This window comes from Malurus melanocephalus, unplaced genomic scaffold (genome assembly GCF_030028575.1).
Source record: "Malurus melanocephalus ecotype Western Australia unplaced genomic scaffold, MMel_1.1 scaffold_16, whole genome shotgun sequence".
NCBI lineage: Eukaryota > Metazoa > Chordata > Aves > Passeriformes > Maluridae > Malurus > Malurus melanocephalus.
Genome location: NW_026623248.1, coordinates 2,231,938 through 2,259,781, shown reverse-complemented (window position 1 = coordinate 2,259,781; position 27,844 = coordinate 2,231,938). Strand labels below are relative to the sequence as shown.

At 39.2% G+C, this 27,844-nt stretch overlaps 1 protein-coding gene across 2 annotated transcripts in view; it reads left to right on the top strand.

The window, feature by feature from the left end:
- The window catches only part of LOC130585316 (xylosyl- and glucuronyltransferase LARGE1), a 273,505-nt gene that overhangs the window by 129,019 nt on the left and 116,642 nt on the right, over nt 1–27,844 (top strand). For both annotated transcript variants that reach the window (XM_057385770.1, XM_057385761.1), the window contains 2 exons: nt 3,443–3,525; nt 13,047–13,170. In XM_057385770.1, coding sequence (XP_057241753.1) covers nt 3,443–3,525; nt 13,047–13,170 — 207 coding nt within the window. The remainder of the gene's footprint in view (nt 1–3,442; nt 3,526–13,046; nt 13,171–27,844) is intronic.

Below are 27,844 nucleotides of genomic sequence, written 5' to 3'. Positions count from 1 at the left end.
TGTATACTCCTMATCAGTAAGGGATCTAAGGACCAGTTCTTTGTGTGGTTTTGGRTATTTTCTTCACATTAATAGTATCCCAGAATAGGAAATACTGCATTTAGGAACCATTTTTCCTGGTCTGTAGTAGCTGAAGTTTGAAGGTTTCTGAACTATGTTAATATGCACCTTGGTATGACTTAAACTCCCTTTTCTAAAGAAGCTTAGTTTCCTTGAGTGCTTGAACCACCTAGACCTGAATGCTTCCTAAATTATTTACAATTAAAAATAGTTCTGTTTGTGTCCCTGATTCTCAGCCAGTTGGGAGAACATTGTGATGAACTTCCACAGTGTTTGGATTACCTATTCGTATCCATATGTATAAACAGAGGCCAAATTCATTGACTCTGGAAAAAGGGTGTCATTTGTCACCTACTTTTGGCATTGCCATTTAATTTTTTGCTGCAATGAGTTACATTATCCAAAAGCATCTATGGTAGTCCGGACAAGAGTCTTTGCCACAAGTGGTGAACATGTCCATCACTCAGTTTAAAGAGAGCATTGTAGGAGGATGGACACTTTGAMTGTGCTCAGTTTGGTCCTGCAGTGACTTCTGAATATCCAGGCTAAAGTGTGACCAGAATTGTGAGAAACTATCATGAAGTGCCAGCAGTAAAGGGGCAAGTGKAGCATGCAGAGAAGTTTGGAGGCACATGTTGAGCCAAACAAGCAGGCTGACACTTGTGGAAGTTGTTTATGTGGCTTCACTCCTTGGTGTTAGCTGCAGTCATTGAGTTTTGTGTGAATCACAATGGCCAGCTCTGGTGGGATGGGGGATAGAGGCTTCTAGCATTTGCAGATGGAAAAGAGGAGTTTGAGAGAGGTGACAATGTTCAAAACCTGAGAGGTGAAGCTTACAGTAGTGTGCTCAGGAGGGTGCAAGTTCTTTGAAGTGCTTCTGCCTGCCACTATTGCTTATCTTGCCAGAATCTGGGTACAGCCAGCTGCTCTCAATCCAAACATGCATTTGGAGCAAGTGTGGAGAAAATTGGAAATAATGTGTTTTCCCTTAGGATGCAAACATCTGCAGACAGTTCAGGTTGATGACTTCATTTTGGCCTATCTGTTTTTCCACTGACTTTGTTTAACAGTGAAACAATGAGAGAGAGGAAAGTGAATCAGGGAAAGGAGAGGAACAGACTGAGTCTCACAGCATGCTGCAGGCAAAAGCTTGGAAGAAAAGGTCTGGAATTCTGATCTTTTTAAGGATTATTGCTCTTTTGTATAACTGATTGCAGGCAGGAATAGAAGTGATATATAATACCAAACACCACAGAGAGACTGAGCAAAAAGTACCTGAATGTCTGTGTTTTCTGAGCTGGAAAAGACTGTTCAGAAGAGTAGTAAGTGCTGCTCTCACTGTGTCCTGGCTGAAGCAGCATCCAAGGCATCAGCAGCTACTAGAACACAGCAAGGAATGCATGCCTTCAATTTTGAAACAAACTGATTTATTAAAGAAGAACAGATGTGGGCAAATCCTTGATAGAATAAACTCTGCTTTGGAGTTGTAAGGTAGAGAGAGGAGCTTTGAGGAGAGCTTTTATGGCAAGTATAGGTATTATAAAATTATGTTGACAGTGAAACTGTGAACAGTTTTTCTGTGAAAACCCCAAAAAGGTTTGTGTCTGGTCCAGTGCCTTCAGGAGAAATGTTTAAAGCAAGGGTGAAACTATTCTCAGTTAATTTGGTCTTAATTGGTACTGAGGGGAGGGGTCTTAGGTCTTCCAAAAGTCTGAGAAGGACCAGGTGACAATCAGAGAGGAGGCRGTATGTGCCAGATCAGGAATCAGTGCATCCACAGAAACCCATGCCAGTGMGTACTGTACAAACTCCTGCTGCAATAAAAGTCATTAATAAGCAGCCTGTGTTCTCCCTTTTTACCGTAAGAGAGAAATACAATCAATTTTTGCCAGGTGTTGAACATGCTCAGCTCCCATTGAGCTTAACATAAATTTAAAGTGCTAATACCTCACACAGCTGTGCCAAAATATACTGCAGTACCTTTTGTTCTTCACACCTCTCTGGAAAGACAGTTGTCTTAATTATTCAAGTCCTCTTAAAGCATCAGATCTTAAATATGCCTGAGTTTGTGAAGCACACTGGGGCTGGAGGCAGCTGTGATGTTCATGTGGACATTCTACAGWGGCACAGCCACTTGGCAGTTGTATGATCCAAATTGTGCCCTGTAYGAGGCGATCTTAATGGATGGGGCTGTGGACTCTTCAGATGTGCCCAACACACGCCACYTCTTGTGTCAGTGTGCTTCTATTACCAGCCAGGCTTTGGGAATCTGTGACTATGTGAGGAGGCAGAATTCCTCATTTGTTCTCYGCATAGTGGGCATTCTGTGGAAAATGAGAGCTGTGTGTGAGAAACCAGCTAACCAAGCTTCAAATGGAAGCCAAATGAGGCTTCCCTGCAGTTTCACAGCTGTGTCCCCAATGGCAGCTTTGTGCTGACAGCATGGTGAGCTCTGTTTCATTTCTGTGACCACTAAGAAACAGAAGATTACAGAACCTGGAGTCAAAACTGCTAGGGTTCTTTTTTTTTTGTCCCTAGGGAATAGAAATGGCTAATTTTAAAAGCAGAGCAGAGTAACGTAATAGCATTTTTCAGATTAGTACTTACTGCCTAAATAATGACTCGYAGAGCCTTTTCAATTTTCCCTTTCGTCCTGAAGAAAGGAGGAAACCTCTGCCTCATGTTAAAAGGGAGGCAAAAAGGCACTGAGTAAGTGATAACTCACCATTGTCGTGAGGTGGAGAGAATGTGTTTGTGGGAGTTGTATTTAACATYACATTAACATTTCCCTGTACAACCCACACTGGTAGTCACAGGCGGGGAGGTGCCTACCTGCCTTCACAGCTTGTGYCCCATCAGGTCCCTGGGATGCATCCAGGCCTGGCAAAACAATTGTCACAGCCATGTTCATCCATGAGAGCTTGCTCTCCCTCTCCTTAGCACCTGTGCATAAAGATATAAATAATACATTTCTGAAATAATATCTGCTTCTAATTATCAGATAAAATGTTAAACTTTACTTCAGAAGATTAAAAATGTCTGGATATTTGCATACTCAGAATTTTGTATGCTGCCTACTTGGGGAGGGTGTGTGTACATTTATGCACACATATGTCTTAGCTAATAAATGCAATTCTGTTCAAACATCTTATGTAATGTAGGGATAGTAATGACTTTGGAATGATGATGGTGCTATAACTCAATTAAGATGTTTTTAACAAACTGCCTCAAGTGGGCTGCAAACAGCTGCAAAACACCCACTCAAATCTCTGGCAATTGCAGCACTAAACAACAGCAGTGTCATGTGTGTGTTGTCCTTAAGGAGTGATGAACAGAGGAGCAGGATTTAATTTTTGTTCTTTTTGTTCCTTTTCTCCCACAGACTATCCACGTTGCCATTGTCTGTGCAGGGTACAATGCCAGTCGGGATGTTGTCACACTTGTCAAGTCTGTCTTATTTCACAGGTAAAGGTAGCTTTTCTTTCTTGTATATTGTATATCCAATTGTCACTAAGTGAGCTTTTTCTAGATCTACACTCTTATTTCCAAAGAAAGTCGGATTCCCTACTCCAAGTTCCTTTTATTTAAGGAATGAAGCATGAAATTTATGACTGTCACAAATAGATTCACCTGTGTGAAGATTTCTACAGTGAATTAGAGTGATCAGAGATCCACCTGCTATCCCTGCTGCATTGTGGGAATAGGGACAGTATCTATCTTCACTGTAAAGCATCTGCACACTCCTGAATGCTGTAAAATATTGATAATGGCAATAACAGTGTTGTATTCATTTAGCCTAAATCTGGTATCAGTTTATGATACTGATGTAGATGATAAATTCACACTGATTGCTTGACTATCCCAGCTTCCAATTTTGACATTCGTTTTTGAAGTAAACCTGCTGTTATAATCAGTATATACTATTTAATTAAATTCAAATTATTTATTCTGGCTTTGAAATGGCTGCTTACAGCCCATCAGAAARTTTTGCAACCTGGTTTTAGCACAGTTAGCTCTCAAAGCGGAGAGGCATAAATGTACGATGAAAASAAAATAACCAAATCCCTTAATAGACAGCAACTCCAGTGAAAGAGAATTCACATTAAAGTATGTGAGGGTGTACGTGTATATCCCCTGTCCAGTTTAGAACTGTCTTTCAGAGATGCTTTCCAATCATGTTGCAGAAAGTGGATTAAAATAGGGAAGGGATCAGACTGTTTGACCCAAAAAGGGCAAATAGACKGATAAAATATGCTTACAGTACAAACAGCTTACTAAGGAGGTAGTTTCAATATGCTGCTTTATTTGAAAGGCAATTTTATGCAAGGGTGAATGASTCTTGTTCATGTCATGGGGTAGTATCTTCTTGCACCTTTGCTCCTTATGTTTGCCTCCAGTCTTCTGCTGGAAGCCTTAGCAATCAGTCCCTGTCAATGGTTTTAGTACACTGTTTTATCATTTTTGGTAAGCTTCATAAAATAGAATAGATTCTCACCTTGTCCAATACGAAAAAGACTCAGTAAGTACCATTTAAAATTTGAGAGCAACTTCCATTATCAGCACATAGTCTTTACAAGTMTTTTGAGAAGTAGCATGTTCATGTTAGATGAGGGCTAGGACCAGAAAAACCATACTAAAATAAACATAACAAAAGCAAAAAAAACCCAGTAAAAATCATTGTCATTCTCTGTGCAGATTTTTTCTGAATGTTAAAATTCTGTTAAATGTTAAAACCACATCTATTTCCAATTAGAAGTTTGAATTATTCAGTGTAAACTGGCTTCATATTGCGAGGATGTGTGGAGGTTTTGTCTATTTTGATTGTTCTTTCTAAGAAATTTCTTGGAAAGTTGTGTTTTTGTGGTGACACAACTTATCCTAGTGGTTAGCTTCTCCCTGTTTTTTTCTATCCTAGTACTTGCATAATTTTGAGAAGATTTTATAATTTCTATGTTTCTAAATGCTCTGCAAATGATAGGAATCTCACAGTTCAAAGGTTTAAACAGCTTCTCTCTCTGTTCCTTAAAGGAAATGTTTTGAAAGGTTAAAGGAAATGTTGATGGTTTTACATAAGCCATATATCCGAGCAATTATCAAATTTATAAACAATTCTGCTATATAATTAAATTAAATAATAATTAATTAAAATAGTAAACCAAAACACAGGTGATTACTATTGGTATTTCTAAGTCTTATGGATTCAGCCTCTGTCAAGAACATACTTGTTGTTTGCCCTGCACCTCTGCTCATCTCAAAGGATTTGTTGAGCTCAGCAGAGGTGGTCAAGATAATGTCCAGTGTAGCTAATGAAACTTTAGTACTTTGAAGATAACCTATCTCTCTTGCTTGCTCAGAACGTACTTAAAGACAAATCTATGTCCATTCCTGCCTAGAACTAGCTTTTCTCACTAGACTCTAAATTGTTTGCTAGAAAGAGAAGATATTCTCAAAAAAGAGACAGAGCTTCTTACAGGCATTTCTTTCTTATCTTCCAGAAAGCACAGACTTCTTAAGCATCATTTGATGCTGTGGCTATCTGGCCATGCTTCAGTAGCACTCCATTCTTGGATCTTTATCTTTGGAGTGGCAATTGTGAAGAAGGATGCAGAATAAGCAACAAAGAAAAAACAAACTCAGCTGAAAATTGGTTTAGAACCAAGTTTTCTTGCATTGGTTGCTATGTGCAAACTGTTATGTTGGAGACTAGTATGCACTTCAGAAATGGTGATGATTGTAAAGAAGGCTTCTTTTAGTTGCTAGCATCTATTTAATTGTGGGAAGGAAGGGTGGAGGCAGGTCATGATACTACATCAGGAGGATGGAGTTAGGAGAGCTGGAAGTGGTTGGTTCAGGTAGTGAATGCATCATGATACCAGCAGCAACTTTACCTCTGACTTGAAGATCATCAGTGAAAATAGGCACGGAGTTGTCTCTTCTTCTAACCCTAAATATTCACCAGGGAGTGAATCCAGGGAGTGCCATCCTAGCTGGCATTGTCCAATAGCTAAGCAAAACAGAAAGAACAACAGAAAAAACATTTGAAAGGACTGTATGTTTCCACTGGAATAGTTTGTTTAACAAGAAGTTTGCTATCCTAATCTCTAAGTCAGGCTACTGGTCCTTCATTTGTAGGATCACCACATTCAATCTCAAATATAGTTTTGCAAGAACAGAAAAAATATGCTGTATAACATATTGACATAGAGATTTTGTTTTTACTTGAGCACACCGTGAATACAATCTACTGTTTAAACAACTGACCCGTCAAAGCAGCCAGGTTTGATATCCTCACCTATCTTCCTGCACCTCACTTGGTGTTYGTTGTAAGACAGATTTCAATGAATCTATCTGGACTTTGTGGATGGCTTGTCCTGYTTTTAGCATTTCTGTGTAGGTTAGTAATTAAGGGATGTTTTAGCATGTATTTTGATACAAAACTGCATACCTAAATTCCCTGCTTCTGTTGTAAATCCCTACTTTTCTAATAAAAAAGCTTTTCAAAAAGGAGGCTGTGTCAGTCTAATCCTAGGAAGCATTAACATATTTGTTACAGCCCCAACTTTGCACTAGAGTGCTGGATAGAGACACAAAACAGCAGGAGTGCGGRGTCATTAAGGATAAAAGCTGCAGGATTTTCTATAGATGGAGTGTGCTGTCTCTTCTCTCTTGCATGAATGTACAGAAAATCCTGCATATGGAACATTTCAGCTCTCCACAGGCCTAAAACACCAAGTTTCGGATTTGAGTCATACCATATATATGATGAGACTTAGGCAAACTGCCTGTTCAGACCATTTGAGAAACTCTTATCCATCTTCAGGTTCCAGAGAGGGAAGAGGTGAGGAAAGGGGTGGCGTGGTTGATTCCACAAAAGAATACCATAGTTCAGAAACACGTTTCATTCCCAGTGATAAAGGAGCTTGATTCCAGTTTAGTCTTTCAAAAACGTATGCTCCAGCTGCAAAATCCAGCAGCTTTTAACACCCAGTTTGACATAACTGACAGTCTGTTCTCAGGAGGAGACTCAGCAGAGCTGGGATAGTGCAGGGTTTGCAGTCTGATAAATATGCATTGGCAGCGCTGCACAGAGGGAGGCTTGGAGAATGAATACTCAGTCCTACTCTGCAACTTTCCTGCTTTCCTTCCTTGCACATCCAGTTCCCAATTATGAGACATTTTATAAATCCGTTGCAAGGCTGAAAAAAGTTGTCTCTGAGCCAGTTTAACACAAGCCAGTCTCATATCATATCACTGTGTCCTAAGAGGAACCTAACTTTAGTTTTTCCAAATCAAAAGATGAAACACTAAAATTTAACTATATTGAGTCAAATAGGCAGAATTTTACTCGAATAGGCAGAAGTGCAAATGCTTTTGAAGACAGTGCTTGTAGTAGTATGCTAAAAAGCACCTGAATTTCTTTTTCAAAATTGAAGCGATTWTCTGTGGTTGATAACTTTCCTTGAATGTTTTACAACTGTCGGTCCAAGTGGCATTGATTTTTAATGTTTGATTCCATTTCTGAAATTTCTAAACCTTGGTTTGCCACAGAAATAGTCCACAAATACAGTTGCATATTGAAAAGATAGTTTCTCTCTCTGCTCAGGTAAGTCCTAACTTCACTAAGAGCTCAAATGGTTTTAAAGTACTCTTATATTTTCCAAAGACATGCTRAACACTGTGTTTCATTTGGAAACAGAAAAAACAAAATTACACAGTTACAGCAGTTAGGTCAACCTGACAATCTGTAAAAAAATAACTTCTCTTTTGTGCCAGCAAGGACTGGGTTAGGGGTTTTTTGTGCTCCCTTTTTTTCCCCTTGCTATGTCAGTGCTTCTTCTTCGGAGTAATTGCATTTTCTTCTTTGGCTGTACTCTCCATCTGTGCTACAGCAGTAGTGGCATAGTAATATGGRGGGGTTGTACAGAATGTAAACAAAACCAGACAACCAGACAAAGGCTTTTTAATATGAAGTTGCCTCTTTGTTTTAAGAAASCTGCCTGTAACCTTAAAGTTAAGCATATGTCTAAGGATTTTTAAGAACAGGATATGAAGCAGAATGCTGTATGAGTGATGAACCCTTCTTTTTTTTTCTTAAAACAAGTAAAATAAGGCAAACCAAATGAAAATCCAAATTAAATTAAAAGGATGACATGTAATTTCCAAGTAARAGTCACAGGTCAACACTGGCTAGTAATTAAAGCTTATATAATCTAATGGCTATATTCCATGGAGACCACTTTGCCTTAATGGAGTTAATTTGAGAATTCAAATCCCCTGTCAGTTTTTCCAACTTTTCTTATATGTCAGTCTATTTTGTGAGAGATTATTCTGGCAAAAACTATAAAGCATGACCTGGTTTCTCTGATCCATATAAAAGCATTAATAATGCACACTTCTTTTTGTTTCTTTCTAGYTTTTCTAACAATAGAGGTATAGTGGAGAAAACAATATTTAAAAAAATCTGCCCATGAAATCTCTTAATTATTTCCCAAAAATCTTCTGTAAATTGACACAAAGTGAGGAGATCCATGAGTGAGGGAGCTACTGTGCATTTAAGACTTCTGCARTAGTTCGGGGAGTGTTTTCATCGATACTGGATGTGAAGGAGTATAAAAAGTTTTGAAGATTTTTCACATTAAAATTCTTCACATATGAGAGAGGGATTTTCATATGGGCATTAGGAAAAAAAGTTTCCCAAACTGCCTTTTATAAGTCCTGTTTGAAGTTCTTGTAACCATTTGTTACAGATATAAAAGGTAWTACCTTGTTGTGCTTCCCTTAATAAAGTATGAGTTTTGGAAATAACCCCCCTGGGCTACTGACCTTTTTATATTCTTAGAAAATAAAATTCCTCTGTTGCAGAGAGAGAACTGTATAACCAAGCAGACAAGCAGCTGCCTTTTGAATTACTAACAATTGAGCTATGGAATATTACAGAAGGGAAGAGTGAGTCTTGGTTCACCACTCACTTTTTCAGTAGTAGATTTTTGTATTTAACTCTGTGGCAGTGGCTGTTCAAAAAGAAAGGGCCACAAATACTTGAGCAAGCAGATCATAAATCTGATGAAGAAGTTATGAAATGCAAGAGTAGGACATCATGATAAGAAAAAATSGAGAAAAATGGGTACCTTGGAATAGACTTCTGAATTCATGGCCTGACTTTTAAAATCATTAACTTCTTTTCGTTTTACTAACTTTATAGGACCTCAGCAATTCTGAAAATGAGGGCATYCATTCAAATGCCTATATTTAGGTCTAAGAGCCTATATTTAAGCATCCATGCTTGAAAATCTTGGCTAGAATCTCTCTTCATTCACTTTTGAGGAAAGTAATTTAAGAAAATAAATGTKTGCTCTTTACATGTGGTTTACTTTGTCAGATAGAGTTTTGATCTTAACATAAGTGGAAATAAGTTAATACATGAAGATTTGCAATTTTCTGAATAGAGTACTCTAACCCTTGAATTTCCACTTGATGGGAAATACCCATATTTTGAAACTACATTTTACTTGCATTAAGACATTAGTGCATTAGCATTTTCCCTGTCGCAGAAACTGTGAAAAGCTGTAATTGGTAGAAATTCAAATGTTCAAAATCATTGAAGGAAATAAGATTAAGTATTTCTGGGCCTTGTGAGAAATTCTATGGCTGCTTCAATACCTGCTTCTGTAGTGAGGAATCTGGAAGACCTGTGGCTTTTGAAACCTGCGACACTAGAAACCTTTATTTTGAAATGTACTAATTCACATGAATACTGTGAATTTTCCAAAACCTGTTAGTTTTGTGGGAGAAGTTTATCACAATTGCCATATGTTACTACATAGTTGCATATACTGTCAACATTACAGTATAGTGATTTCTACCACTACAATATAAAACCAGCCTCTACTGTGTGTGTTTTTCTATTCTCTTGATGTGCCYAGTGGAAAATGAGCAAAATGTCCAAGTCTAATGAAATTCAGCTTTCAGTGGAACCCTTCACAATACCTTGATTGTCACCTATGATTCTTAGAGTCAGTGATTCAATCATGTTGTCATATAATTATGGCATCCCTTTCACATATCACTTGAGAAAGATTTCTCATCTTTCARAATCTCTTCTGTATCTTTTATAATGTATGTTGGTTGATTTTTAAGCTTCTAAACTTGTTTCATAAACACTTTGAAGCAATCCATCTTTTAGGTTTCGCATATTGCAGACAGCAGAAGAGGTGAAGGATGTCATCTGTGTGTATGCTACTACTGTTACCTTCAGAAGGTCTTCCAGCTTTCCGTCTGTGCTCTGTTGGCTTCTAGCACCGTGCTAAACCTCGCATTTCACAGAACTGAAATCTTGTCTGGAGTAAAAGTTTCTGTGGCTGATGCACATTTAGYTGTAGATGTCATCAGGCCACTATACTGTTTTGGGCATGTATTTTTGTAAGTGATAATCTTCTGCTYTGCCTCTGACACACACTTTCCTTCCAACTGAATCTTTACCATGAGGCTAACAACTTGAAAGAGATTTCTGTGTGGGAGTGCAGCTATCCTTTTTACTTTTTCCCAGTAGGAGACGAACTAAAGTAAATGTCACTCACTTGTTCCCATTTAAGTTTCATACACTCTGGGTCATTCAGATAAGTATAAACTGCTACTGAACATCTGAGTGTCTTTGTGACAGATTTTTTCTTTTCAACTAGTGTGTTTCATCTTGAAATATTTTGTATCAATTCAATTTAACTAAATGATCATTTGAAAGAAGATGGAGCTTTCTCTTTTTTAACTGATTTTTCACTCTTCGTATTCTACTTTAGAAAGCAAGACAAATAACTCTGGAATTAAAAAAATGGGAAGGAAATTACTGAACACCAACTGGGAAATAGTCCTACCAGAATCCAGACTCAGCCCCTGCTTAGCAGAGGAGCCTGTGTGGGATGTGTGTGTTGACATTCAACATGTATTTTTCTTGAGATACTGCTTTGCCTGTACCCAAAGCCACTAGTGTTGTACTTTGTTTCTCTTGGCCTTGTCTCTATTAATGAGATGTATTTCCTGATCACTGCAATTTCCTGATTTTTTTTCTTGGCAAGGTGCCTGGTTACTGCGGAATCTGCACGAGCCAGGATGTCCTCTTCTACTCTCCTGCTGGGCTGGTGAAGCAGATGTAATTGCTCTGATCCCTTTAGCTTGGTAATGGGACACTCAGCAGCTGGCAGCTTATGCCTTCCCTTCTCCCCTCCTCCCTCCAGGACAAGCTCGAGATTTCTGAAAAGCATATTATAGCTTAGTGTTCTGGATACTGTTAAATGCAGATCAGCTATGGGTTTATTCTGCCATCATGATCATCTCATATATGTCTCCTACCCAGCCCTTTTCTGCTTTTCCTGTAAGCACATAGTGTGTTCCTCAGTGTCCTCGAAGCCAATACAGAAGCTTCACTGGCAACCCMGTGTGCTGGGTTGGATCTTAAGTGTAGGATTTCTGATACTGCAAAATCCAGTTACACATTGCTTCTCACAACAATCTCCTCTTTCTGCTGAGGTAYTGGTACAGTACTATGAACCAGTATATGTATTTTTACATATATTTTCTTTAGTATTTCCTTGTGGACTTAGTTCAGTGGGAGGCAGTATTACTCATCAAAGCAAGAAAAGAAAAATTAAARAGGAAGGCAACATTGTTCATCAATGTAGAAAATGGAGAAAAAAAGAACCTTCATCTTTTGGGTTRAGCCCAAAAATGTAATGGAAGTATATTGGCCTGAACTAACATAGTTTTCGTCACTTCTCATTCACACCAAAGAATGTAGTAGCATCAGCCATCTTCCACTTTAATCAATATCWGAAACTAAACACTTCTCTTGTTAGATGAAAAACATCAGTTAACAGGTACACCCACTTAGCTTTATCAATTCCATAGAAATTAGAATCCACTATTCCACCCTAGGGATCAAAGAGAGGTTGAGCCAATGCTAAAGTATAAACCATTTCATAGTGGCTTTTGCAAACTCTRTCCTTCTCTGCTGATAGGGAAAGTTGCTAAGCTAAGGGTGAACATGGAARCTACAATTTGTGGCTGACTTCCACTGGCAGGTTTTTGTGCTCCTGCCACACACTTTAAGATCAAATTTTGTTGCTTACTGTCCCTCARAAAGGGAGTGAGGTTAAGGAAATTAAACAACGTATTTATAATGTCAAAATTCACATTAATGTAGAAAAAATCCATACAGTTTGTCAAAACTTGCCACTCTTGCTGCTACTGGCTTCACTTGTCTTGATGTGAAGCTTGTCAAGTCCTGTACCTACATAGGTGAACYGAGATCTGGTGTCATGAAGTAAAATATTTCTTTTCTTCATGCCTTGATTTAGCTATTCCTACTCTCAGAAAAAAATGATGTGGAGAGATTTGCCATCTCCATTCTATTCCCTATGCCTGTGAATAGCTAGAAGGCACTCACCTGAAACACCTGATTTTGGGTTCCTGCAGGATGGCTGTTGATTCCCCAAGTTTGCTTTGTAGAAAAGTTTTACATAAACTCAATGGTCCCAGAATTTCACTTGATTCAAATTGTTCTTTTTTAACCTTCCCTTGTGTGACCATTTCTCCACAGACAACTGTTCTTACCACAAAGATAAATTACCAAGTTCACCCAGAAACTGAAAGCAATCAYTTCCACAGCTCAAGTCCCCAAAGGGAGATTAACTTGGCCTTTTTGTAGGGAGCTGGTGCAAGGGACAAGAGTCTTAGCTGTTGTAAATTATCACATTCCACTGAAGTGGAAAAGGTTATTACTATCTAGAAACTGATTGAATATTTCTGTTATTGCCATGTTAATTCAGATTGTTTCTCAGCATTTTGGCCATAGAGCAGGACTCCACCAGACATGCTGTACACTCAAAACTTGACATCTTAGGCACAGATAAAGCTTTGTAAATTCTGATGTTGTCCTTTAAGAATAGGAATTAGAAACATTTGAACTAATGTGTTTCTCTCTCTTCKCACCTCAGGCGAAACCCACTCCACTTTCACCTCATCGCAGATGCAATTGCCAAACAGATCCTGGCAACTCTGTTCCAGACATGGATGGTCCCTGCTGTGCGCATAGACTTCTATGATGCAGATGAGCTCAAGGTAAAGACAGACAGACACAGATGTCAGTCTTTAATTTCTGATTTGATGTCTCCCCTTCRGTATTCATCTCCCTTGACTGGTGACTTGCAGGGGAACTACTGCMTAAAATATTCTCCCTGATGACAACTAATTTTAACTGACTTTAACTAAAAGATACTAGATGGGTAAAATCAGTGCAGTTTCTCTGCTAATGAAATATGTTGTTTAGTAGCTTAGAATATTATCTGCTATCAAGAAGATTTTCTCTGTCCATCTGATCATTTTATGTTTTTCTAAGGATACTTCTTCCTAGTAGCAATGGTGGAAYCTTAAGTATCTTGTTCAATAAGCCCCCAGATCTGTTACTGGAAACACTCATTCTTTAAGCCCAGGTGTGTAACACCATAGGTACATACACTGTGATGAGGTATCAGTAGTACAAACTGCCTTTTTTTTTATCTGGATGTCTGTCCAAAAGGAATGAATTCATAAAATGTTCAAAGGGGGGGGAAAATCGCTTACTCAAAGTAATTATCTTTTCATAGTTAAAAAGATTAAATCAGAACATGGAGGCCCAGCATTGATTTTGAGCTGTATATTTTTTACCTGTGGAGGTAGAATGAAGTATTCAGATATTAGCATTTGGAGTTGGTGGCCATAATTTGTATGACTTATCAGACTGTTCTGAGCAGTACCCTGAAACAAGGAAAGAAAAACAAAATTTAGCAAATTATTCTGTTAGTTAAGGGGTAAATTCAAAGCACACCACATTGTGGAATATGGAATACAAAAAGCTTTAGGAAGAGATGGAAAAGGGAAAAAAGTGATTATTGAGAAAAATACTCTGTTTCTGTTTTGTTTTTTATTGGTTCTTCTGCATGAAACCATAAGCTGATATTAGCCTAATTAGCCAGAGATCTTCCTTCTGTTCTTTATAGCTTCATAGCGAGGAGGAGGTTTGTTCTTATAAATCTTGTGCATGTCTATGTTACACTCTTCTGCAAATTGTAGGGTTTTTAATTAGCCTCTCAGCTGGGGAAAACAGACCTCTTCGTGTTTTCCTTCTGGTCATTTGGGTATGGTCCAATTAGTTAAGTAAATAATAACCAAGAGAGCTTATTTCAGTGTTCCCCAAATTTCTGATTTATAGGCAAAGCACTGAGCAGATATGAGGCTACAGGGYGAGCTAGTTTTGTCCCTCCCTCTTCACTTAATGGCTGGTGTCCTAAATCAACACTAGACTATCTTGCATGTAACCCCATAGGCTATAGGTTGAGAACCACTTTCTCTCTGGGTGCAGGTATTGATGCATAAATTGGTCTTTCCAGGTTTGCCACTGTTTTTCAGAGCTCATCCTGCTGATTACCAAGCAATTTTCCTGATTTCAGTGACCAAAAAAACACACTATAGTACAGAGCATAGGGGATTGTGACAGACACTGTCAAAGGAAAGCAAAGAGTTATAAATATAAACAGAGTTTTAAAAAGCCAGGAATGATGCTGGCTCATATCCAAATAATTCTGCAGGTTTTATAAAGAAGACAGAGGAGCTGTTTACAGACAGCTGTAGGAGCTCATCTCATTTGTTTCTTATGTAGCCCCTAGAGAGGATTTAATGATTGGTTTGGGTTCATGTGTTTCACCTGCACTCTTGGGAGCCATATTATCCTGTGCAGTGTTAAGAAAACATAGAGCTGATGGGGGATGTTTACTAGAAAGTCTGTCTTTCTCTGAAGTGATCTATGAATTCACTGTTACAGTATATACTGTGTTCAGGTTTAAATGACCCTCCATAGTTCTTTTTTAAACCTGTAATCAATACCAATTCCTGACATTTAGAAGGGTTTAGACTGAGCAATAGCATGAGAACTTTCTGCTTAGCTTCCATTCACCAATGTTGAATTGTTTTGGAACATGCTGCCAACGGAAGACATTTCATTTCATGTTTGTTTTTTTCCCACTGGATATGTATGAGCTTCCAGCCTCTTCCTTCTAATSCAGCAGGAGCTGGCATGTTAGATTAAGCCCTGAAGCCCTGGGAAAAATCCTGCTTCTGCTCCTGTTCCTGCTCAGACAGTGTAAAGGGAGTACATAATATTAAATCCTTCATAAATAGTATGGATGYTTTTTTGTTTTCAAGTAGCCGTTTAGAATTGAGGCAGCAGTTTCCACTAGCATATTAATTTTTTTAAGCAGAATTTGGAGACTRAAATATTTGTCAATGTTTCTTAACATATCCTGCAGCTCTTAAAATACATGCTGTTTAACTTAGAGCAATCACTATCCTGAAGGAAAGTGTAGAAAGTTGGGCTTGGCTGTGGCTGTTGTTTTCTCTCATATTTTAGGGGAAAACTGGACACTTCATTGCAAGAAAGGGAAGAAAAGGTACCACAAATTATATCAGAATTTCGGAGGCAAACAAGCCAGCGTATCTGCTTTGCTGCTGCGAATTAAGCATGTCAGATGTTCTTTTAAAATTTAGAGAAGTCCTATTTTTCCTTTTTCAAGGTGACAGCTGTTCACATTCATGTTGCACCATGAAGAGCCTAGGTTCATTCTCTCCCTAGAAGCAGGTGCAGCCTGCTTGGAAGAGGGATGGAGCACAGGAGAGAATGGCCAGGGGAGGGTGTGTCTTTGCTTGGGGTACATGACAGGGGATGGGACAGAAGAGGAGGAGAGTTTACTGTGGAGCTGAGCCAAGATAACAGCATTTCCAGGAAAAGGGTCAGACACAGTTGAGATGGCAGCTTGCTGGATATGTTTCTTTAAACCAGTTAGTTTGAAGATTTTAACAGTCAGCTCTACTAAGTTGCTTTCAACCTCCCCCAACATAACTGGGCCTGTCTCATCACTGCCTTGCCCATAACCACAAGGGAGATAGATGGGTGCTTAAAAGCTCTCCCTCAGCATRCAAGCTGTTCAGATTGTGAACTCTCTCCCATTAACTAAACTTGCTACATGCAGTTAGCAATGAGCAGTAAGCATCCTTGAAGTGTGGGCTGCTGATGATGGTGCCAGTAATTGAATATTGCACAGCTACATGCTTCATTCTTGCTCTGCTCAATATGGCCCACACGTAACTTTCAAATTTATGTGGTCACATATGGCTGTGACTGCAAAYAGGAAGGTTACTTGTCAATGTAAATTCACTTCATATGATCACTTCAGTTGTGCTAGTCAGCTTTGGTCCTAATGCAGGAGATGTAGCTATTACAGTAATGTATCCCATGAAATAACTGGAAACTGAAAATGGTCTTCTTTGAATATTGAATAAAAGAAATAAAACTACCTGTGAAACATTGATTCATTACAGCTGTGACTTGCAAATATCGGGCTGCAGGATATGCTGGGTTTTTCAGTTCAGTCTTACATGAAGAAACTCCAAAACAAACTTGAAAATGTTAGGCTTGGGCACTTGGCTTCTACACTTCATTGTTTAACGTGAGATCTCGTGTCAGTTCACTCACAGGGAAATAAAGGCATTAAACCCATTGTGATCCACACTGTCCCAGAGCAGAAGGAACAGCTGATAAGGCAGTGCTGTGTGTGATGGGTGGAATACAGATGAGGTGAGTTTGTTTTCCCAGATGTTGCCTGACAACATCAGGTGARCTGAAGAAGGCAGAATGTAGAATGAGCAGTTGCCTGCTTTGCTGTGAGTAAATGGCCCAGATACACAGTCCCTTCATCACTGATAGAGAATAAAAGCCATCTCCTTTAAGTAGTTTAGCCCACATCTGCTGCAATTGGTTTATGACCTTGAAGGGATGGTGAATAGGTTTTTCTAGTAGAYGAACATTGGACCTGAAAGTGAAATGTGTAAAGCTCCATTCTTGGCTGTATGTATAGACAATATTCCAGTTTTTACTGTTCCCAGAAACAATAGGTGGCAAATCTGACTACCAGTGCTGCACTAGGTGATTTCATATCAGAAATTTTGAAGTCTGCACACTCAGTCAAAATCAGTGGTCTGATCCAGAGAGCACAGCCAAACCGGGAAAATAATGGAATAAAGCTCACCTRTCTTTGGGCATTTACTTAAGCATGAGATGAGTTACTTCTTAGCCACTTTCATCTGAACTTTGAAGACAGTTCRCTAGGTCAGATACTGACATAATTTGACAAACTTCACAAAATATTCTGAGTTCAAAGAGACCCACAAGGATCAGCAAGTCCACTTTTTAAGTGAAGGGCCCATACAGAGATTGAACCCACARCCCTGGTATTACTAGCACCATGTTCTAACCAACTGAGCTAATGGTCAGGGGCTATGAGATTTAAGCAGAAAAACAAAGTTTTAATTCTTTTAATTATGTTCATAGTGTATCTGGCCCTCGGGGCTGTGCCTGTGTGCACCCCCAATGCACTTAAAGTCCCACAGTGGTACAGGAACTCCCAGGCTTCTTGTCTGCACAGATGAGATAAAGAGCTGGTTTGAGCCAGCAGACCAAGTTGAAACCAGGTGATTGATGCAACKGCTGGCCATCTGCGCAAGAAGTGTTTGACAGCTTGTTACAGGAGGAGTCCCAGTGGGAATTTCAGACGGTTCTTGAGATTTCCCAGGCAGACCCTGCTGTGCCTAGACCAATTTGTATGCTTAAGCATGTCGATTAACATCCCAGGCAAAGAATGTGGCTGGCCCAGATATTCACAGACAGTTCCTGCTCAAAGTTAATCAATTGTACAAGAGTAAGACAATCAATAGGAACAGTTCCTGCATGTGTAGAAATGATCATGTAGGACAATCTTTTGTATGCATTTAAGATAGTTGGGAAATGTTTTGTGTATAGGTTAAGGTAATCTGTAGTGATGCATTATTCATATCTTGCAGTGGTCAGGTAGGACCACAGGCCAGCTGCGTTACAAAACTTGTACAGAAACATGTTTTAGGGAGTCTCATCAAATCCAACTAAGATGATGCCTTGCTATGCAGGCTCCTTTTACCATCTAGACAGCAACCAAGTGTCCTGTCTGGYACATTGTGTTGTTCATGCAAAATTTACTCTAAACCAAAATCCTGATAATCTTAGCTGTTCTAAAGTAYGCTCAGTTTGTGAGTGCCTTTGCAGCAAATTGCACCAAAACCATCTCAGATGCCATGAAGTCTTTGGATACCAGCAGAAGCTCTTCCAGTGAATGATAGCAGTGATAGGGTTGTATATATTGTACATTTGCCATATACCAATTTTGGAACTATGATCAAATACTTCTAACAGAATGGCAGAGATGACCTGCTGAACACAGGGGAGAGAGGGACCTTTTTGCCGAGTGGAAAGATGTGAGAGTGTATTTGATGAACTGATGATTAGCGTGGTGTTTTTCACATCAGCTGCAGAGGGTGACTATGACAGCAGTGTTGATGAAGCCTTGAACAATAACTCGTCAGCATTCTCCTGCCTTCCACCATCTTCCTAGTCAAGAAGTTCCCTGGATGTTGCAGCCATCTGTAACAATTTCTTTCACAGTACTAGTGTCTGACCCCTTAACCGGGATGTTAGTGGTTTGACTGTATTTGCATTGCCCTGCATGCAGATTTTATGTTGTTAAGGGCAGTTCAGGATTGTTTATCTGTTAAGTAGTTCACTGCATGCCTTAAAGGCAAACACACAAAGTTATAAAGCAGAAGTATGCTACTTTCCTTCCTTTGTTTTYMACTTCATATGCAAGATCTAATTGCTATTAATGCAATACAGAATGAGAAACCCAGCATCTGTTTATGTTTACATTCATTTACGTAGCAGTAAGTATTCAACCAAAGTATTTCTACAGCTCTGAGGTTTTGTTCTAAAACTGTCACATGTTACAGGGGGCTTGCAGAGCTCCTGCATTTCAAAACTGACCTGCTGCACATGTCAGTGAAATTATAGGCATAGACTGCTGTTTCTTTCTGCCTTTTCCCCTACTCTTTATTTTTTTTTAAATATGCAAATATAAGATTTTGAAAAACAAAGTCTATAATTAAAACCTTTTGCACATTTTTATAACTSTTGTGGCTTAGTTTTAGACTTGAATTTCCACATTGTAATTGARATTTTGAGTATTTGCCAATGACACACTGAATACTAGAGACCTGAAGTCTCAGGTGATAAAATATGCTTGTGGTTTGTGCTGCCATGTTAAAAACAAGGTCTTTTATCCATGATTTTCAGTACAAATGACTGGATATTAACAGACTAGGTTTTGTCAGCCAAGATAYTTTCCTTCAGACTATTTGGGAGGAAATTAGTATCCACCAGGAAACARATAGCAATTCAAACTGCCCAGCACAGTGGAACCTTTGTGAAGTGGTCAGATTCTATCCTTGCAGACTGAGTACTGCCTAAGCAGTACTTCCTCTGCCCTCCCAGTCCCTCTTCTGCACAAAATAAGAGCCATGCAACATTGAAGACTGTTATTTAGATGTGTTTTCCATTATTATCCAGACCTAGAAGATAAAGAAAGTAATTTTGCATAAAAATCAAACTGGGTCTTAAATTTCTGCCTATTCTAAACAAGTGGTCAGAAAGAAGTGCCATGGAAATTGCTGAGGCTGGTCAGAAATTGGTCATGATAATGGAAGTCATGGTGCCTTTCTGACTTAGCAGTTGTCGTCTGCTTAGTGACACATAGYTTTCATAAGCAGCTTCACCTCTGACTTTGAGAAGGAAGGCAAGATTCCAAATGTGGAATAGGTTTTTGCAGATTTTTATGTAATTTCTCTTCAAATTTACAAATGTAGTCAGATAAKTTGAGATTCAGAACTATTAGAGTTTGGTATATTGGGATAAGGCCATTGTGATGCAAGAAAGTGCCATGTTTCCTGAGCCTCTTTCAAGGGTCCCAGTCTGCCTGCTGTCACATTGTGCAGTGCTTCTACTGCTATTCCAAAGGAAAGGCCTCAAATGTGACTTTGTAAACCCCTTGTACTGTCCTACTGCTGSTGGTGCTTTGAAAAAACGTTGGAGTTCTTTGTTAGTTTTATAACTTAGTTCTAATTGCTGTGGGCCTCTGTAGCTCCCCCTTTTTCTTGATTCTAGGGGAAAGCAGCACAGCTGTTCTGTTGTCCCTCCACCAGGAAGATGGGGTAGCTGCTCTTTGTAACATATGCAGAGGGAGGAATAAGGAGCCAACTCTCTTCCACTTAACATCACCCACATTTGTATCATAGTAGCTGACTGTGACATTTCAATAGCAAGGGTTTTTGTTTGGCATTCAGCTTCTTAAACATTGCTCATTGCAGCAACATGTTCTGCACCCCCGGGGAAGGCAGTTTTAGCAGAGAATGAGAAAAATATGAATAACTGCACATGAGATTTTCAAAAAATTATTCAGTTTGACAAAAATTAAAAAGTATGTGCTGGAAAAAAAAMCCTAAAAAAGATACCATATCTCAAACTGACTTCAGCAGCTATCTCTTGTTCCMTGAATCCCCATTACAACAGCACCTTTCTCAGAACATTGTCATCYGCCTATGAGAAATGAAAGCATTTTGCAATCCCAACCTTGAACATACAGAAATTGTTTGAATGCTTTGATCTGCATGAGGGGTATAGGTTGTATATCCCCTGTACTTGCTGGGGAGGATTAATGGTCATCCTGTGCTCCAGCACAWTTTTTTTGTTTTGGCACCTGCAGGTAAAAAGCTGGGAAGACATATAATGACTAGAACTTAGGTAGTCTTAGATCTTAATGGCTTTTCACTTGCTCACAAGGATACCTCCCTGTCAAAGGGCATTCAGTTACTGACAGAAGAACAGCAGTGACTGTTCAAATCAGGATCAGWATTGGTGTGAACATCTTGTCAAAATATTTTTTGGTTCTTGCTTTTGGATTACAAAGAACTGAAGTATTTCCAAGTCTGATTGATAAGCTGAAAACAATAGGAGGCTGAAAGGAGTCCAGGAATATTCTTGATTCACCACCAGSGAGCTGAAATGGTTAGATTCCCTCATTTGTAAGGTTCTTGCTGTTGGTTTGTTTTTGAGAAACAACTGAGATTCAAGGACAACAGATCAGATGTGAGCCGCTTTCCGTAGAGCAGGTCAGCAGGCAGTGTAGGCATAAAATATTCTGAAGGACTGGAGCTGAAAAAGTCATTCTTGTGGAGAAAAATGGTGTTAATTTTGTTTGTTCACCTTTTTGTGGGACACTTTTTCAGAGCATTGGAAATGTCAAACCATGCTGTATGCCTGGTACTGCACAAGCACACAGGGAAGTCACTCTTCTCATAACTCTTCTGAAGACTCTGCATAAGGGTGTTCAGGCTGATTTTAGTCTGAGGACTTGCTTTAAAGGGGGGATCTATAATAACATTATTAATGAAATGCCATTGATAATCCCTCCTTTTGAGTCAACTTAATATGAGAACGTTTGAACTTCTAAATTGAGAAATTTTGTTAGTGGAGTTATCACTTTTCAGGTCAATCTGCAATCCTGCAAAGTTTCATTTTATGAGGTACATAGTAAGGTTATTAATGAGATTCCACTGATGGTAATTTGACCTGARTCATTTCTCTTAAAACTACTAGATTTCAGATCACAAGATTTAATCCTGTGAAAGTTTTATTCTTTGAACTTCAGTTGATAGTGGCTGGGTCTCACCCTTTCAGGAAGAAAGATGAGAACTGAGTATTATTTTGATCCCCTGGTAATTTTCCCATATGCTCTTCCATTACTTCGGGTTTGACCCCTTTCACAACTGAATGGATTCAACAGTTTTTAGCTGACACAGATGAAAGCCTATTAAATAGTCCCATCAGWACTGTTTTAATGAGACATTCAGGATCTGGGTTCACCTGTCTGATTGCCATTTTATCTGATGGTGTTTAGGGTGAAACTACAAGAGTACWTGGAATTAGGGTGCTGATGGTGGTCTTAGTCTTCACAGGTGTTTCAAGGAGTGCTTCAAAAAGTTTTAAGTGTTGTGTGCYTGTTACATGGACACTTCATTTAAACACTACTCATGCAAATTCACTGTTGTCTGAAGTATTTGATGGTATTTAACCAGAAGCTGGGCAGTTAACTAAACTGATGCCATAAACTTCAAGTTCAGCATTTCTTGCTTTGAATGAGCCCAGTTTTCCCAATGTCTTTATTTTCTTCAGGTTGTTTCTCCAGTTAGTGCTGCACTGTTTGAGAGACATCTTAGCTCCTGCTAAAAACAAAGAAAAAGAACACTTTTTCGCCCCCTGTCACATTCATTGCTTCTTACATTAGGCTATTGTTAGTTTTGCTTGTTCATAATTGTAATACTTCTTATCCCTTATTATTCTTTTTATTCCAGATGTATTCCTGGAGCATTTTAGTCCCCAGGAGTTTTGATCTATTACAATACTTACCATTGGAGAAAAGAACACTGCTTCACGTAATTTTTGTTTCCATGAAGCAATAATTGCGATGTAAGAAGTTCCACTCACCTGGCCTCCAACTCTGCAGGATGGAGGATGATTTKTTTTCCTGCAAATTCTTTGCTTTTGCTGAAAATAAGAGACATAAGAGTTCTTTATGGAATATGGCATTTATTCCACTAGCTGGATGTGCTTTCCACCCACTAATGGCCTTTTTTTGGTGCAGCATTTTCAGATGTTGAAGTTTTACCATTCTTACTCTTTAGGCAGAAACAGTAAAAGCTTAGGTCTGGAAAAAGTGATTTTACTGGTGAGATGCCTGATAGTAGGTAGGGATTTTCTTCTGAATAGGAGAATGGATCATTTTTCTCATATGTATTTGCTATGTTTTGACTTTGTGTTAGGAAGTCAGAGGTTTGGTGAACCTGCATTCCCACATCCTTTCCACAAATCATTCTAGGACGTCAGGAAGATTCTTCACTGAGASGTTGGTTGGTCACTCTAACAGTCTTCCCAGGGTCATTTCACAAAGCTCTTGAACTCTGGYCACGACTCCAAGCCTGACCATCTTAGTCATATGATTTAGTTTTAGGTAGTCCTGTGTGGAGCAGGGAGTTGGATGTGATGATTCTTATGGGTCCATTCTAACTTGAGATAATGTCATTCTATGAKTCTTTATTTTGCAGCTCTGGCTGATGAATGCTGTTTTGTATGGATACGAWCAGGACAGGGATCTTTCAGGCTTAAAGGAGTGGGAAGGCATTCCCTCAGTATTTTTGGTGTTTGGGGATTTTTTTTGTGCATGGTAACTAGTATTTTAGACCTGCAATCTCCTGCCAAGCATTACTCAGCTAGCAATAGTCCCTATAACTGTTCTGCAACCTTCTTTCATCATCCTTAAAAAACTATTTTCCTGTAGGGAAAGAATCCCACTTCAGATAAATTTGAAGTGAGTTGAGGCTGTTGTTTATCCAACATAATTTRTGTTTATGCAGGATATGGTGTTGCTTTTTATTCTGGACAATGAATCTTGACAACACTTGTTTATTATCCTGACATCATGCAAAATACAGATTGTGTGCCTATGGACTTTGACCCCCAGGAGCTGCATGGAAATTTGCTAGAACATGAAATGGCTGCAGCTAATGTGCATGTACTTGCATAGTTACTAAAGTCAAAAAGCTGACACCGATAATATTTTCATGGATTTGTATCTCCCCTGATGAATTCATACAAAGAGCTTGTTGACTGAGTTCACTAGCAATTAAAGCAGGCAATTGATCTTTCTTATCTTCCCATACAGATGAAGCRAGAAGGGCAGCCATGAGTTTTCACCACTGGGCAAATTCTAGCCAGGCCTACCTGTCAGTCAGCTTTTTGCAGAAAGCTTTGGCTTCCTGCCATTTTATCTACTGCAGCTTGTTTGTCTCCTTTCACTCATTCACTGACAGGAAGGAAAAAAAAAAAAAAAAGGCTTTACCTTATCTTTTAGGGAAGATTTGTACTTTTGCCTCTTCTGGAGAAGTGGGACTGGGAGACTGGTGTTTGGCTGGTTCACACTGACCTCTCTTGGGATGCTCAGACTCTTGTAGGTCCTCCACCCTTGTCTGCTCCACTGAAAACAGCTGGAGTTGAGGCCAGAGGCCCCAAAGGARCTACAACAGCACTAACTGAGATTGGCCAGGCTTTTCCATTCTGCAATCCCATCTTGCTCAAATGAAGAGAGGAACACAACAAGTGCATTCAGCATTTTGGAGATAGCAAAAAACAGTGAAGAAATTTAGAAATTCTCAAATGAGAGTAAAGAAAAGGACTCAAATGGAAAGTGGCCATTTTATTTTGATGGGGCTAAACAAGGTGAGAGAAAAGCCAGTCAAATACCTAAGGGGAGGGAGATAGTCCTTAAAGATCCCTGTAGGTGAATTACCCTTTTGGTCATTTCATTTCTGAACAAGCTGTATGGCTGAATGCCTTGTTACCTAAATGGCAGAAGCCAAAAAACCCACATCAGTTTTATTTATGTCTGCAGTTGCATCCATATAAAGCATATTGGCTCCAAAACCAGAGCTTGGATAAACTCTTGGCACCTCAGTTAATTTTGTTATTAAGAAGTTGTTTTGAAGAAGCATCCTTAAATCAGGTTTTTCCCACTTGTCTGCCCTTTGTGTGCATGTGTGTATTGGTGAGAGATTTGGAAAGAAAGAAAAAAAAAAAAAGAAGAAATAAAACCCTCAGCATCAATCAGACTGTGTTATGGGCTTTGCTACAGAGATGAGAATTAATTTGCAGTTATTTTCCCTTGCTATATGCTGATSCTGATTTGGGAGGTTTTGTTTGTTCTGCCTTTTTAATATCTAATCTTCCCTTCCATTTGTGGCTTAYTCCACGGTCTCTGCATTTGCTCTACATTATCCAGGACCCAGAGGTTCAAATAATCATCCATTTCTATCTCRACCTTTTTGCTCACTGCTGTTCATATCCAGACTTGTTGCATACATGTGTGGAAGATATCATCTGTTTCTTAAAGTGAAAGATGAGAGAGAATTCTATTAAAGTCACCAGTGCTTCTCTGATGAGTAAGAACAACAGCCAAAAAGGCCAGCAGAAATAGAAAAATTATTTTAGCTAACATGTATAAATTCCTTTCTCTTTACAGTTGTTTCTCAGTGCAAGTTATTATTATTTCTTAAAATACTTAGAAACCAGAAATCCTGAATCTAGAAAAGTTACCCAGCTTTGCTGAATTTTGGTTTCCTTGACAACCATCCATATAAATAGTAAGGACTTGTTATAGTGGGGAGGRTGGAATACCAGTACAATCAAATAACCCAAGAAAAAACTAAATTCAATGTTGAAGATGCAAAATATCCAGCAAACATTAATAAAAGAGTCTGGTTTTGTTTCAATAAGGCTCTTCTGTTTCTGTTTGCTGGATGCCTGACAACGATGGAGCAAAGTCAGTGAKTTTCTGAAGGTGAGATGCAAGGAGATTCTTTCTGGCATTCTTTCTGAGAAAAATATTGATGGTGACAGTAACCTTCCTCTCAGGATTTTTTGTGACTTGGTATTTCTCTATCTCAGTCTAGGTTGGTATTTTTTTATTATTATCACTGTTATGTGTAAAAAAGAAATTTGCAGGCATGAATGTTTACTCATATTTAAATGCCAGCTGAGTTKTCTCCTTTCTCAATGATTCAGTTAACACAGTCCCAGCAACAAGGTATTGATACTGCTCTCCTGGAAGCAAGAGGGTGAGAAAGGGGATCAGTTACATGCTCCTGCAAAGACCTTAAATATTGTGAGGTATAGGCAATGTGAAATGGGAAGGGTTATCCTGGAACTAATCCTGATTGGTGCTAGTGCTGCTGGAATTGTGACTCAAGTTTCAGGAATRTGGGAAGAGGTATGGCATATATTCACAGCAGCATGAAGTTCTCTCTGTGTGAAAAACAGTGATGAGAAAAACTGTGCATCAAAAAAACTTCCTGTCCTGTGCCAGCAAATCAATATTGTTTGTTTATCCCCTCTTCTTATGCTTTGTATTGSAAATCACAAAATATGATCATCATAAATATAGTGGCAGTATTTTCCTCCAGTTTAGAAATGACATGAAAGCTCCAGTTCTGTTAGTTTTGTCTTAAATGAAGGCCACATGATTTAAAAAACCTTGCTACTTGTAATGTTCATAGTAGCAGCAAAGCACTAAGCCAGTAATGAAAAAGCTGTGAAAAGTTGTCAGCTGTGTCTAGAAAATTATTTCTCCAATCTGAGGAAATAATGTGTATTGTTCCCTGATTCACACATCAAAATTTCAGGGTTGTTTCCCAAGCCCGGGACATTTGTAAGGGTTGCCTGAAGCCAGAAGCTACAAAAGACTTTGCTTTTCCTTCACAGAGTTCTTTTGCCATGTAGATTGCACTAGTTTTCAGATCAGTGTCAGATACAATTCAGCTACAACTCGTTTGTATCTAAAACACTCTATGGTTTTGCTGTGTCCTGGAAGTTTTGCTGTGTTTGGCTTTTTTAAAAGATTTTGAAGTTAGTTTATCACCTGATGCAATTTTCAAGGAAGATAGGGCCTACGTTGAAGTTCTTAAGASCAAGTAGATGCTGAATACTTTTAGATAACCATGTTTCCATTTAGTCATTCATTAAAAAACCCAATTCACATTTCTCTTTATTTTAATSAGTTTATTCTAGATGCAATATGTTTTTAATGGTAAAACCTGGCATGAAAGCCCTGGGGAGGCAAAATCTACAGACTGMATTTTCTACTTCCCCCTGCCTTTTCTGTTTTCTAACTTCTATTTGCTGCTGGCTGTTTTCCCAGCACAGGGAATCTGCAGCCATTGAGTCTGAGTRGTGGTGGGATTTGGTTTAGTTTGAGCCATTTATGAGCCCACCTCTGAGCTGAGGAACAAGGCATGCAGTTGTGCCTCCAGGGCTGCTGTTAGCCCGGTGTATCACCCCAGCCTGTCTGACCTACAGGCTCTTGCAAGGCACTGACCTTCCTGGTGCTTTTGTGGAGTCAGCTGAGCAGCAAGGATGTCTTTTATTTGGAGTGGGGAAGGGGACACTCTGTCATAGCTCTGGATTGTTTTGATTGATTTTTTTTTCCCAGGCATATCTAGGAAGATGCACTGAATGTAGTGGCAAAATCAATACGGTATTGAAGGTTGCATTTTTCCAGGAGAAAGGGTTTAAGGACATGCTATCRGGAAAAACAGTTCATCAGCCAAAATTCCATCTTACCACACTGAACAAGAAGGGCTTTTTGCAGCTCAGAGGGTGCTATGGTGCTATGTATTTCGTGGGGCAGTGAGGAATTTCATTAAGAAAATWACTCTTTTAACAGAGGARGGGATCTGACAGGARCATCATGAMGTTCAACAAGAGTGCAGAATCTTGCACATGGGGACTACCCCATGTGCCAGGACACGCTGAGGGCTGCCCAGCTGGAAAGAGACTTGGCAGAAAAGGCYCTGGGGATCCTGGTGGACACCAGGTTGAACATGAGCCAGGAATTTGCCCTTGCAACAATACTTGTATTAGACAAAATATTGACAGCACATCAAGGGAGGTGACCCTTCTCTGCTCAGCACTGCTGAGGCCACTCCTGRAGGGCTGGGTTCAGGCTGAGTTCTGGGCACCTCAGTACAAGATAGACATGAAAATAATGGAGAATCCTGCCACGGGCCACTAAGGTGGTGAAGGRACTGAACTGCCTCACATCCAAGGAAAGGTGAGAGAGCTGAAACTGTTCTGCTATGGAAGAGAAGGCTTGGAGGGGGATCTTGTCATTGTACATAAATACTTGGAGAGAGGGTGTGAAAAAGACAGAGCCAGGYTCTTTTCAGAGGTCCCCAGGGA